This window comes from Vipera berus (assembly GCF_964194415.1).
Source record: "Vipera berus genome assembly, chromosome: 3".
Taxonomy (NCBI): Eukaryota; Metazoa; Chordata; class Lepidosauria; order Squamata; family Viperidae; genus Vipera; species Vipera berus.
This window is the reverse complement of record NC_138204.1, coordinates 68615445-68628685: the sequence shown is the minus strand read 5'-3', so window position 1 is coordinate 68628685 and position 13241 is coordinate 68615445. Positions and strand designations below refer to the sequence as shown.

The following is a 13241-nucleotide window of genomic DNA, read 5'->3' as shown; positions in this document are numbered from 1 at the left end:
ATTCAACTTTCTAGAAGACCCCAAAGGCAGTAAAGGTAAAGTTTCCCCCACACATGCGTGCTAGTCGTTTCCGACTCTAGGGGCCGGTGCTCATCTCCGTTTCAAAGCCGAAGTGCCAGCGCTTGTCTGAGGGCATCTCCGTGGTCATATGGCCGGCATGACTAGACACCAAAGGTGCACAGAATGCTGTTACCTTCCCACCGCAGTGGTCCCTATTTTTCTACTTGCATTTTTATGTGCTTTCTAACTGCTAGGTTGGCAGAAGCTGGGACAAGTAGCAGGCGCTCACTCTGTTACGGGATTCGACCCGCCAAACTGCCGACCTTCTGATCGACAAGCTCAGCGTCCTAACCCACTGAGCCACACCACGTCCCTAAAGGCAGTAAAGATGTTCCTAATGTGAAAAAATAAATGTGTACAGACATAACCATAAATCCATTAAAAATGCAAACCCCTCAAAAATACTAACCAAGAGTAATTCTTCATGCTTGAAAATCATGAGCGAACACAAACTACTTAACCTGCATCCCAAAATTTGCTGGAGAAAAGAGAAAATGAATCTGTGGGCATCTTGGTGTCACCAAACTACAGCTCCCAACTTCTCTTACCATTGTCCAAGGTAGCTATAATGACTTCCAGCAATATTTTAGCAAACCCTAGATAGACAAGCTAAAGGCTTCGCAGAGCCAGTATCAGGGAAACAAAAGAAGGTAGGAAAAGATTGGTTCCATCTGGCCATCTGCACTTGTTTTCCTCCTTGCTGGAGGCAGAGAAGGAATCAAGTCTCATTAGATGGTCTAACACTGAATGGTTACTCATCTGAGGGTTTGTTGGAATGGCTCCAAGCACAGGATACGCAAAACCTTAAATGGTTCCTCACAGTATTTTGAAAAGAACCTGGAAACAGACTGGAAACCAGCTGAGCTCCTTTAACATCAGATTTATATCTTCCCAGCAGCTAATATAAGTTATTTTCTTATGCCTCAGGGATAGCCACTGCATTAATCTAATCAGAAGGTGATGCTGGAAAGGCTTGCCAATAATAAGGACATGGATCCAGAAAGAAAGGCAGAATCACCCCAATCACATAAATATTTTTTCTCCCCTTTCCAACAGTTTCCTATTGTTTCACCTTTAGTCTGGCTTTTTTCTTGCAATGCATTCATGACCATTATAGCAAGTCAATTCATATGGAACAGACATAAGACTGTTGCCCTCTACATGCCTTAGACTACAAATCTGTTAATTCCTAAACATTGTCTGTACTGCAAGAGACTTAGAGAAAATATAATAATTTAATGTTCATTTATAGATTATTTACCCCAGGAAACTGTTCCAACTGCCCCACATCACTGAGATAATTATGTTTTTCAGAGCCCTGCCTCTAAAGAAATTCCACCCTCTAATTGTCATCTCTGCTATATCCTCCAGAAACAACTACTGTATACTCTATTAAGGTCTTTATTTCTGTATGCCACCTATGAATTGCAGTAACTGCTAAGTTTTCTATTAAGTAAATTCAGGCTATTATAGCAATGCCAACTCTATTTACCTTTTTTATTTCTTTAGTTTTAAATGGCCCGCCAAGATAGTTCTTCTCACTAAATAACTAGGAAGTCTAAAAAAATTTCCAGCTTGCAAATACACATTTTTAATCAGTCATTCAGTTGTATCCAATTCTCAGAGACAACCTAGACCAGACATGTCAAACACAAGGCCCGGGGGCCAGATCCGGCCCATGAAGTGGTTTCATGTGGCCCCCGAAGCCATCCCGGAAACAGTGAGGGAACGGCCCCCACTGCCTTGGCCCTGGCCCAGAGACCCTCCTTCTGCCAGAGACCCTCAGATCTGTCCCACTCCTGCCCGGGCCCCCATAGGCACCCTTGATGCGAACGATGTAGAGCTGGCCATGCCCACCCAGTAGGCCATACGCACTCTAGCCACGCCCACCCAGTAGGCCACACCCACCCAGGCCTTATCCACCCGGCCCCCTGAGGGCAACTGCAATGCTGATGCAGCCCTCAATGAAATTGAGTTTGACACCCCTGACCTAGACGAATCCTGGCAGTTTACTTGGCAAGGTTTTTCAGAAGTGATTTGCCATTGCCTCCTTACTAGGGCTGAGAGAAAGTGACTGGCCCAAGGTCATCCAGCTGGCTTTGTGCCTAAGGAGGAACCAGAATTCATGTCTTCCAGTTTCTAGTCTGATCTCTTAACCACTACTCCAAACTAGTTCTCCACAAACACACAGAGTCCTTTATAAACCAATGCCTTAAAATGCTGGGAAATCTAAAATTAAATGTTTTACATCCAATGACCAATACTTTATGTTTGGCTACATCTCAGTCTAAATATTACTAAAGTTGCCATTAATTCTAAACATGAAATAAAAGCAACTGTAAAAGCCAAAAGGTTGTAAAATGTGAGCTCCTCAAAATAAAAAATAAAAATCTTTTAAAAGGCAACATAAGTCAAGCAGGCCCATTTCAGCTATTTCTTTTGTAACCTGTCTCCAATTTAGATCTCACATTGTAAAAATACAGCTGATTTTTACCTATTCTGACATATGTATATAGCAGAAGAATGTGTTTGTTTTGTTTAACTATAGTGTTTACAAAGCTTCCCTATATATTATACCTAGCAGCTAGCTGAGTTCTTTAGTAGAATTTTTTTAAAAAAAACAACAACACATTTATTAGCAAAGTATCATTCTGTGTTTTCTCATTCCCCATTACAGAAAAGTGAATTAGTGTTGCTGGATCATTAACTATGCCTGTAATTTTCATTGGCGGTATTCATCCTCATGATTCTATACTCAGTTTATATAAACTTTAGAAAATTCTTTGTTAAAAGTAAAATCAGCCTTGAGTTGAGGTCAACTGCTGATGACCTAGGGAATATTAATGCAGTTCTCTTAAGAACTGTACCCAAAATGGTTTCCCCATTGCCTTATTCCATGATGCTTTCCCAATGTCCAACATTCCTGGTCTCCAAAAACTAGCCAGACTCAAACCTATGTAGCTTCAGCTGCCAACTAGATGTGTAATTGTGAGGTCCTTGGTGGTCTCTGAGCTTGGTTGTTTTCTTGCAGACATTTTATCACCAAACTAGGTAACATCATCAGTTCTGATGCAGATGCACTTATGGCGCTATCTGGTTAGGTAATGAAGTGTCTGCAAGTAAACAACAAGCTCAGAGAATACCAAGGACTCCACAGTTCAATCCTGAGCTACAAATATTCTCTTCTATCAGTTGTGTGATTCTCTATTACATTTCATAGGGAAGCCTAAAACATGCATGTTGATCAAATCAGATTTGACTGTTTCAAAACCTCAAATTCTACACAACCTTAAATTCTCCTATTTGGAGGGAAAACAACTTAGACTTCAAAAAGAAGATGTAAGAGAAGTTTCTCTCTTATAAAATCTCAGGAAGGGTACTCAAAAGGAGTGGGAGTTTTGGGGGGGAGGTGTCTTTTAAACACTTTTCCCCTATTTTATTATGATTTAACAAAATTGCTCCCGACAGCATGTTTTTTTGAGTTATCCCAAAGGCAAAAGCAATAATGGCGTCAAGAAATGACACCTCGGAAACCACAACTGAGCCCCAAATTTAGGTTGTTAAGCAAGACCGTTGTTAAGTGAGTTGCATGTTATTTTACAACCTTTTTTTGCCACAATTGTTACACAAATCACTGAAGTTGTTAAGTGAATCATGTATTCATTGATTGAATCTGGCTTTCCCCATTAGCTTTGCTTGTCAGAAGCTGGCCAATGGAGTTCACACAATTCCAGGACAATGCAACCATTGTAAATGCATGCCAGATGTCAAATGCCTGAATTTTAATCCTGTGATCCTGGGGATACAACAGTCGTAAGTGTGAAAACCAGTCATAAGTCACTTTTCCCAGGGCCATTGTAACTTCAAACAGTCACTGAACAAATGGCTGTAAGTCGAAGACTATCCGCTAATACTGGTTTCACATTCTTATTGAAGGAATGGCCCAATTTACTTTAAAGCAAATTTTTAAAAAATTTATAAACTTTTCAAACCCCTACTTTACATTTAACCTGTATTTGGAGGCCTGTTAAAGAAACCTTATCCTACAGAGTTGATGGTTGTGACCTTACTTTTCCTATCACTATCAGCAGTTATCTTTCAGGATAAATTCTCAATCCTTGTTGTTCAGCACAATGACCCCCTTCTCATATCCCTTCCCTCCTTATTGCTCAAAAGGGATTTAATCCAATTTCCTATGCACCCTAGCTAGGAAGTAAGATATAGGTTGCCCCATTCTGATTGGCCTATATACCAATTAATCCATTTCTCTCCATTTTCCATATTAGAATATGAACTTAGGAATCTGCAATTAATCAGCTCCTTCCTGAAATTTTATTTTCACTAGAGGCTAAAGCATATACAAAGAATGGTTGCTAGAATGTCTAGTTTAATGAAAAGAAAAACTAGGGGTGACATGACAGCAGGGTTCCAATATTTGAGAAGTTGCCACAAAGAAGAGGGAGTCACGCTATTCTCCAAAGCACCTGAAGGCAAGACGAAACCAATCAGGAAGAGAAGCACCCTAGAACTAAGGAGAAATTTCCTGGCAGTTAGAACAATTAACCAGTGGAACAACCTGCCTCCAGAAGTTATGGATGCTCCAACACTGGAAGTTTTTAAGAAGAGACTGAACAACCATTTGCCTGAAATGGTATAGGGTTTCCTGCCTGAGCAGGGGGTTGGGCTAGAAGACCTCCATGGTCCCTTCCAACTCTGTTATTCTAATTCTGTTCTCAGGAGATTATGTCACGTTTCCATTTCACGTCTCTGTAAACCTCATTCCCCACTTCCTTTTAGCTTCAAATATTTCTGTTGTTCTTTTTGTTCTGCAAGGCTTTCTATCCTTCTTCCAATTATACTTCACCCGGTCCCAGGACCCTTCAACCTACCCAAGGAAGCTTTTTCTTGTCATAAATCAGGTCATCTATGCAACAGCAAAAATAAACTTCCCAACACTTTGTACAACCATGATTATTTTTACTGTTTGCTCACTGAACCATCACAGTGTTGAATACATAATGTACTAGAAACGGTCTGAAACTACCCATATGTTTTAGCCAGAGAAAAATGAAACAGCAGGAGAGAGAGGGAGAAAGGGATGTTACTCTACAAAAATTCCAGATGGAGCATATCAGATTGAAAGGTATGTTTTCCCTTATACTGCTGCTTTACTTTTTTTCTGTGAAAGTAAACAGCTGTTTGTTTATAGAGCTGAAAATTAAGGTGTGAATTCAGAGAGAACATTAAAGGGATGGCAACATTTGTTTCTTCGCCTTGCATTTATCTTCCTAGACCCATTCTGGTCGCTGCTTCTTGGTCACATAAGGTGCTTAAGTTATTCATTCAAATATGATGTAAACTTAGTTTCAAAATAGAACAGGTTTCTAAAGAATCCATATTAATTTAGGGAGTTGTAATGCAGAGTAGAAAACTGGCTTGTAAGGTCTTTTGCCTTCTAACTGCTCAGCAGATGTCCAGCTTCAATTCTTGAGAAATCCAAATAATTAGTGAAATAAATAAGACAGAATAAATGGCATTGGTTAAAAGGGCTGGGGAAAAAATATGGAATAGAATAGAATAGAATAGAATAGAATAGAATAGAATAGAATAGAATAGAATAGAATAGAATAGAATAGAATAGAATAGAATAGAATAGAATAGAATAGAATAGAATAGAATAGAATAGAATAGAATAGAATATTATTATTTATATGATACTGCAAAGCAGGTTGCAAAAAAGGGAAAAGGTTGTTCTACATTTTTATCAATTTTCAGTACACAGACACAAAGGTACTGTACTACTCTCATTTTAGCAAGTAAATACAGTGCTATAGCAATCTGTCTATACTTTTACAGTGTTAAAATTACAAATCCTGTTTTCTTTTCTATCTGAGAAGCTGAAGGTCACCTTATCTATATGTCACATTGTATGTTTATAAAACGAAAGACATGAAGTTAGCTAATATATTTTTCTGATTTTTTCTACAGCATTACACTGTACTACCAAGTTATTATTAGACAAATACAGTTTAAGTATAAAATGGTTCCACATATCTAGTGTACACATATGAAACCAACATTTTAAAATTAAGAACAAAGCCTGAAGGGTTTTTAACCCACTCTTGCACTTCTGCTGCTTGATAATATACAAAGATGATGTCAGCAACATGTAACAGTTGCAAGTCAGGTGTATCATGAAAAAATGTTTATGGATCCAACAAATAAACAAAAATTAAGGAATGCTGCCAAAACATAATGAACACAGATCAGTATCACATAAACAAAAATCCACTTCCATAAAGAGAGTTCTTTCTTTTCTACTTATCCCACCAAATATCCCACCATTATTTGTCTGAAATGGTATAGGGTTTCCTGCCTGAGCAGGGGGTTGGACTAAATGACCTCCAAGGTCCCTTCCAACTTTACTATTATGAATTATGAATTAGTCACTAAAGCCAGATCTGGAGAGTTGAAACTGTTGGAAAAAGTTTTAGAAACAGAATGGAACAGAATGTGCAGGAAAGAATGCCTGCCCCAAATCTAACATAAGAAAACCATTAATTTTTACCTTGTATGTTTAGCTGGGATACATTTGCTTGTTAAGGATGTAAGCATACCTGATAGTCTAAAATGCTGAATCCTAAACCTATTTTTGCATCTTTGACAAGGACAATGACTTGGACTTCAGAAGACCATAGTGCTAGTTCCACATCTTCATCTTCCTGCTCTTCCTCTTGATTTTCAAGTTTCACCTAAAACAAAATAGAACATGCTTTTTCTACTGGTAAAATGAACCTAGTATATACAAAGCAAAAAGGTCATTTGGATTGGAATTTAAATCTATATACTGCTAATACTCTAGTTGTCATAATCTTTTAACTGAGTAAAATGGTGTAATGTAAGACAATAATTTTTGAACCAAGGTACCTTTGTACACAAAATGTGACCAAAATTTGGGACTCATGAGGGAATGAAATTTGGGGAAGCTGTTGCTGCTTTCGTGCTATTGGCTGCTGGGCTGCAGCTGCAGTCACGTGATCTTTATTTTCAATATTCTGTAACAGTTTCCCAGCCAGTCTCGCAATCCTTCCCTCTCCCCCATCCAGCAGCAGCCACTGTCCTATGGGATGGGAAGGGAATTTTTGATGCTCCTTGCCAAATTCCCACAAGGAAACTTAATGGGAAAGCTTGCAGGAATTGAGAAGTTGCTCCTATGTCCACTGTTTTTTGTGTTTTCTTTTGGTGGCGATGCCTACCCTTGGTCATTGTGTTTCTCTCTTTAGATAGAGAAACATGCCCCAATGAAGCAAGGTTGCCTAGAGAGTTCATAGAATTACAGATTGGTCATAGGTGTTTTTATGCAAAGATGAAAGAATGTGTACCATGCATCCTCAGTTGATATTTTTAAAATGATTAACAGCAGAAATGGGCATTTATGAAGTATCTTTTCATCAGTTAAAATGGTATTTTGTTTACTGATACACTACCTAAATTGGGAAACCTAAGGAACATCAAAAGCACATATTTATTTTACAATGGAAATAGTAAAAATCAATATTTGGAATGTCTAGAAATTTTAATAGCTAAAACTATAATCTTCCAGGTACCATCAATTTCTTTGTTCACAAGATGGAAGCAATCAGCTAATGGAGAATTCAGAGATTAGGTATAATTCAAACTTTTGCTCCTTTATTAAACTGTGGAAAGATGAATGGGATGTACACTGTCAGCATGTCCTTGCATTGATTTACATACTTGGTATCATTAGTACAATGATGTTTCTAGCTACCTGCCTAGATAAGCCACTAGGAATTTCCAATTACATTAAAAGTAGTAAAGCCAGGAGCATGAAATATTTCTGCATGAAGATGTGCTTTCTGAACTACAAGGACAAGTTTAGAATTCAGAAGAACATACTTAGCACCATCACGTTTTGGAATTTGAAGTTCAAAAATGTTCCATTTTAAACAGCTCCCACTTGAGAAAACTAAAACAGGTAGGCTAGTCATTGTTGTCCTACACCAGGGGTAGGCAACCTTGGCTCTTTTATGACTCATGGACTTCAATTCCCAGAATTCCTGAGCCAGCATGGCTGGCTCAGGAATTCTGGGAGTTGAAGTCCATGAGTCATAAAAGAGCCAAGGTTGCCTACCCCTGTCCTACACAAATAAGATATTTTAAATGTTATTACTTCTTGATGGGATACATGAGCACAATGCCTACAGCTGGAATAGAAGATGGTTGATTATTCCTTCTAGAAGTAGCCCCTTAAACATATGGGAATTATCTTCCCCAAAGTTTCCTCACTGAGGTGGAAATTTTACCTGAAGAGCAGAACTTAGTACTTATCACTTTTCCTGCTCCAGATTCTAACTTAGGTGCTCAGAGTATTCAAATATAGCATAGATATAGCAGACATCTTCATATCTAATTCTGGAATATCCTTTAGATTATTTTACAAGAATTAATATGGAAATCAGATTTTAACTACTTTGGTTTTTCCTTCAGCTTCTTTAAATATCAGAACAGATGATGTAAACTGTAGACAGATAAATCACAAGTCAGAAGAATTAGAAATTTGGATCAATGGCTGTAGATTGTGAAGTGCTATTCAACAATATGGTATCAAGATCCAATGTTATCTACAGGTACATTCATCAATTTATATCATGGATGAAGCATCATAAATTTTGAGCATGGTGTGCTGTAATATAATACTGCTCACCATTTTCCATTCCAATACTGTTTATTAGAGTACTGTATTACAATATTTCACTAAATATGATAATAAAAGGTAGAATTTAATCATTTACAAGGTAACAGTGAAGCTTCTGCTGCTACATTCCTAATAGTATCAGAGATAATGAACCATTTAAAGAAAAGAAAGCAATAAAGAGCCTTGGTGGAGCAGTGGGCTAATGCCTCCTTAAGTAACACCAGCTGCCTGCAATTAGTGCAGGTTCGCATCCCACCAGGCTCAAGGTTGACTCAGCCCTCCATCCTTCCGAGGTAGGTAAAATGAGGACCCAGATTGTTGGGGGCAATAAGCTGACTTTGTAATAATGCCGCTTGGGTGTGTGTGTGAAAGCCCTAATAAGCAGGCATATACATAGAATGAAGGCTACTGCTAAGCTTGTAAGCCGCCCTGAGTCTTCGGAGAAGGGCGGGATATAAATGGAATTTTAAAAAAAAATATGCTAATGAATATGCACATTTCAACATGCCCATAATAAAATTTTTAAAAGGCAGATGAAGCAGAGCATTTTCTGTCATAATGTGGCTACGAATTTCACCTTTAAAAAAACATGACATTCTGAGTGGTAGGAAAATGGCTTATGAATCATTCACATTCATTATTTATAATGAAAATTAAATGCAAAGTAACCAATACTGAAAGCAGTAGCATAGTCAATTAATAATCTTTGGGAAATCCTTGGAAACATGCCATAGGGTTTTGTTTGTCTGGTTTTTTTTTTTTTAAAAAAAAAAATACCTTTGGTTCTAGAGAATGAGCAATGGTGGCTGTGGGCTCATCCACAAAAGATTCTGTGTCATCATCAAACAAACGCCGGCAACAAATCAGGGTAAATGGAGGGGGAACTTCTTTCAGAAAAGAAACAGCTTCACGACGGGATTTCCCATAGAGCTGGACACCGTTTACCTAAGGAGATAAAGGACACCATTCCTAAGTTGACCAATACTTTAAAACTATTTGGGTTTAACATAAATATTTGACTGCTTACTTTATAATGTTTCAGTGATAGGCAAGTGCGATTCCCCTGCCTCAATGTACATGTAGATGGACTTCATTTATAATTCCAACGTTGGAGAAAAGATCCTCTCTCTCTCTCTCTCTCTCTCACACACACACACACACACACACACACACAAAAGACACACCATTTTCAGGAAGCTGATAACTTCCTTAAACCACTAAAGCAATCAATCGTATTTATTTAGTTTTACTTGATCTCCATGGCCTTTCTACTCCCATCTCCTGTTTTACTGTAACTCTTTAGATATTCTTGCACTAGGATACCCTTCAGCCCATGCCAGCATTGAGAACATTAAAGATTGCTAGGAATTGTAGGTCAGCAGCATGTGAAGAGACACTGGTGAACTGTTAAGGTTTTGCTCTATGAATACTCCCCTTATTATCATTTGTTTTCTAGTTCTTTCTACAAATTGAATTTCTTGATGTCAGGGTAGGTCTTGTTAGTTCTAGTTTTGTGGCTCATAAAATCCACAATGAGTTGTAAAAAATGTAGACTGATGTGTAGGACAACCAACAGAAAAAATGTAAGGTAGAGAGAGTTACCTGCTAGTTACCTGCTAACCTCAAATTGGTTTTGGTAACAGTGCTTCTGTCAGTAACTATTAACCGTGTTGTGGTATTAACCAATCTGTAAATGAGTCCATCTATATTTTACTTGGAGTAGTTATCCATTTTATATAAAGAATAGTTCAACTCCATACTCTTAAAATACCACAGGTAAATGTACTGACTTCTTATTGCATCGTATATTGTGTATTCCTTCTACCGTGTTTTCCTGAAAATAAGACCCACCCAGAAAATAAACCCTAGCCCAATTTTTTAGGGTGTGACTAATATAGACCCTACCCCCAAAATAAGCCAGGGGGGTGGGCATGGCCAGCACAGGAGGTGGTGAGTGCACAGTGTCTGGCCGCAGCCTGCACAGCACAAATAAGTCGAGCGCAGAGGCACAGGGAGGAGGCAGGTGATCCAGATATGATGCACAGCCACCTGGCTTGCGGGAGGCTCACAAGAGGCTTGTGCGCCGGCACTGGCAGCAGGTGGAAGCGAAGACATGGGGGGGCAGGCAATCCGGATGCGCTGCACAGCCGCCTGGCTCATGGGAGGCTCGGAGGAGGCTTGTGCAGTGGCACTGGTAACAGGTGGAAGTAGAGGCACATGGGGGGAGGCAGGTGATCCAGATGTGTTGCACGGCAGCCTGGCTCACGGGAGACTTGCATGGCAGCACTTACAGCAGGTGGAAGCAAAGGCATGGGGGGGTGGGGAGGCAGACGATTTGGATGCGCTATGTGGCCACCTGGCTCATAGGAAGCTCGCGGGAGGCTTACACGGTGGCACCCTCAGCAGCCAGAAGCAGAGGCACAAGGAGGAGGCGATCCTGACATGCCACCCACTCTATCCCATCATCTCTCGACTTGCCCACAGCCGTGCCACAGCAGGCAGCCACATAGTGTGTCGGGATCAGCTGCCTCTGCCTCCATGCTCAGACTTACCTGTGCTTCACTAAGGAGCCGGCAGGCAGCAACTGCTGCCAGACACTATCGGCCCTGCGCACTTGCTGCTTCTTGTGCACGCGCCATGGGAGCTCCTGACTGGACTGATCACCCTGAAACCATGTTTCCCCAAAAATAAGCCTTAATGCATCTTTTGGTGCCCCCCAAAATATAGGACCGGGTCTTATTTTCGGAGAAACACTGTAGAATGTGTTTGACATTTTATAGAGTTTTTCTCACAAAAGAAATAAAATTTTGTGTGCATATGGATGAATTGAGTAACCATGATTAACTCAAGATTTAAATGGATTAATCCATCTCAAGCTAGAAACTGGGAGAGTGTGAGTTCTAGTCCTGCCATAGGCACAAAGCTAGGCGGGTTACTTGGGGCCAGTCACTTTCTCTCAGCACTAGGAAGAAGGCAATAGCAAACCACTTCTGAAAAACCTTGCCAAGAAAACTACAGGGACTGGACCAGCCAATCTCCAGGAATTTGAATAGAATTGAATTGTTGAATAGAAGGGGGGCGGGATTTATCTCAAGGGCTGCGTCTTATAAGCACTATTCATCAGTAGTTAATAGCCTTAGCTTTCAGAGAGACCTATCACTTGCACAACTTGCTTGTAAAGTCTGTCACATTTGGAACTATTTCATATAACATGGCATATTACTGACAGGCATTCAGACAACTGCAGAACAACATTCCTTTTGCACAGGTATTTTGAGAAGTAGAATGGGTTGTGAGGATTTGGCACCAGGCCTCTGGACTAATCTAACAATTATTATTTTTTGTTCATTGATTGAAATCATGAGTGAGGTTGAAAAACACGTGGATCATTAAAATGGATTCACTTCAATAAAGTTCCATTAAAAAGGAATAGGTTTCTCTCTTTGGACATACAAGATATATCTTGACTCTTCTTCTGTGATATGATTTTATTTAGGTCCTATTCACAGGAGATAAAATATGTAAAGCTTTTATCTTTTTGGCAGAATGAAATTAATCTACACAGAATTCTAATCTATTTTTTTTTACTAATCTTATTGTTGCTGACATTAACATTATAATATCAGGAGAAGGACTGTGTAATGTAAGCCTGTCAGTGACTTGGACAAATGGAATGCTAGATTGATTACTAGCATAATTAAGTGAATAGTTATTATAGAAACCTTTCAATATTTACACAGCAGGTCCATAGGAGGATATATGTTGGGGATGGAATTGAATAGCAAAGCCTATGCTATGTTGTAATAACAAAGCTATGCTAAATCCCCATTGTGAACTGGAGGGAGAAATTTCACATTTTAAAAATATTTCTCTCCCATTGACTTCAATAAGAGGAAAAGTACATTTCTGTAGGTTTTAAGGTATACTGCATTTGGGACTGGAAAGTCTTTTCATGCTGCAGATCAAATTGTTCTTCCAATCTATATATTCTTTACTTCTATAGAGATCAGACTGTAAGTAAGGCAGTAACCACACAAAAGTCCAGGCTGTCACGGTTCCAACAGATGAAACTCTTCAAAGAACTTCAAGGCATTGTTTACCTTAAAGAATCTTTATTTGAGTAGCATAGCATCAGCACTAGCACAATCAAAGCCAAAAACTGAGTTCCCCTCACCTGAGCACATAGTATCAAAGCACAATTCCCTCTTCCAGCTGACAGTCATAAATCACATTCCCCAATTAGTTTAAAATGTGGGCTTTCCCTCCAGCTCTCCAGCCCGCCAATTCTTATCATCTGTTATTTCAATAACCTTGGTTCTCACACTAGGTTCAGTATTATCATGTCTAGCTAGACTCTCATGCACATTCTTCCCCCCTCCCCAGCATCATCTGACTCTAAAAGCAAAAGAAGAAAATGGTTACATCTCCATTTGTTGTCAATGCAAAAACATCCAATGTTAGCAGC

At 39.3% G+C, this 13241-nt stretch overlaps 1 protein-coding gene across 1 annotated transcript in view; it reads right to left on the bottom strand.

Moving 5' to 3' along the window:
• Window positions 1-13241, bottom strand: part of PATJ (PATJ crumbs cell polarity complex component) — a 167885-nt gene that overhangs the window by 118182 nt on the left and 36462 nt on the right. The window contains exons 17-18 of the mRNA XM_081325227.1: window positions 9554-9721; window positions 6678-6812 (exon numbers count right to left, since the gene is read on the bottom strand). Coding sequence (XP_081181353.1) covers window positions 6678-6812; window positions 9554-9721 — 303 coding nt within the window. The remainder of the gene's footprint in view (window positions 1-6677; window positions 6813-9553; window positions 9722-13241) is intronic.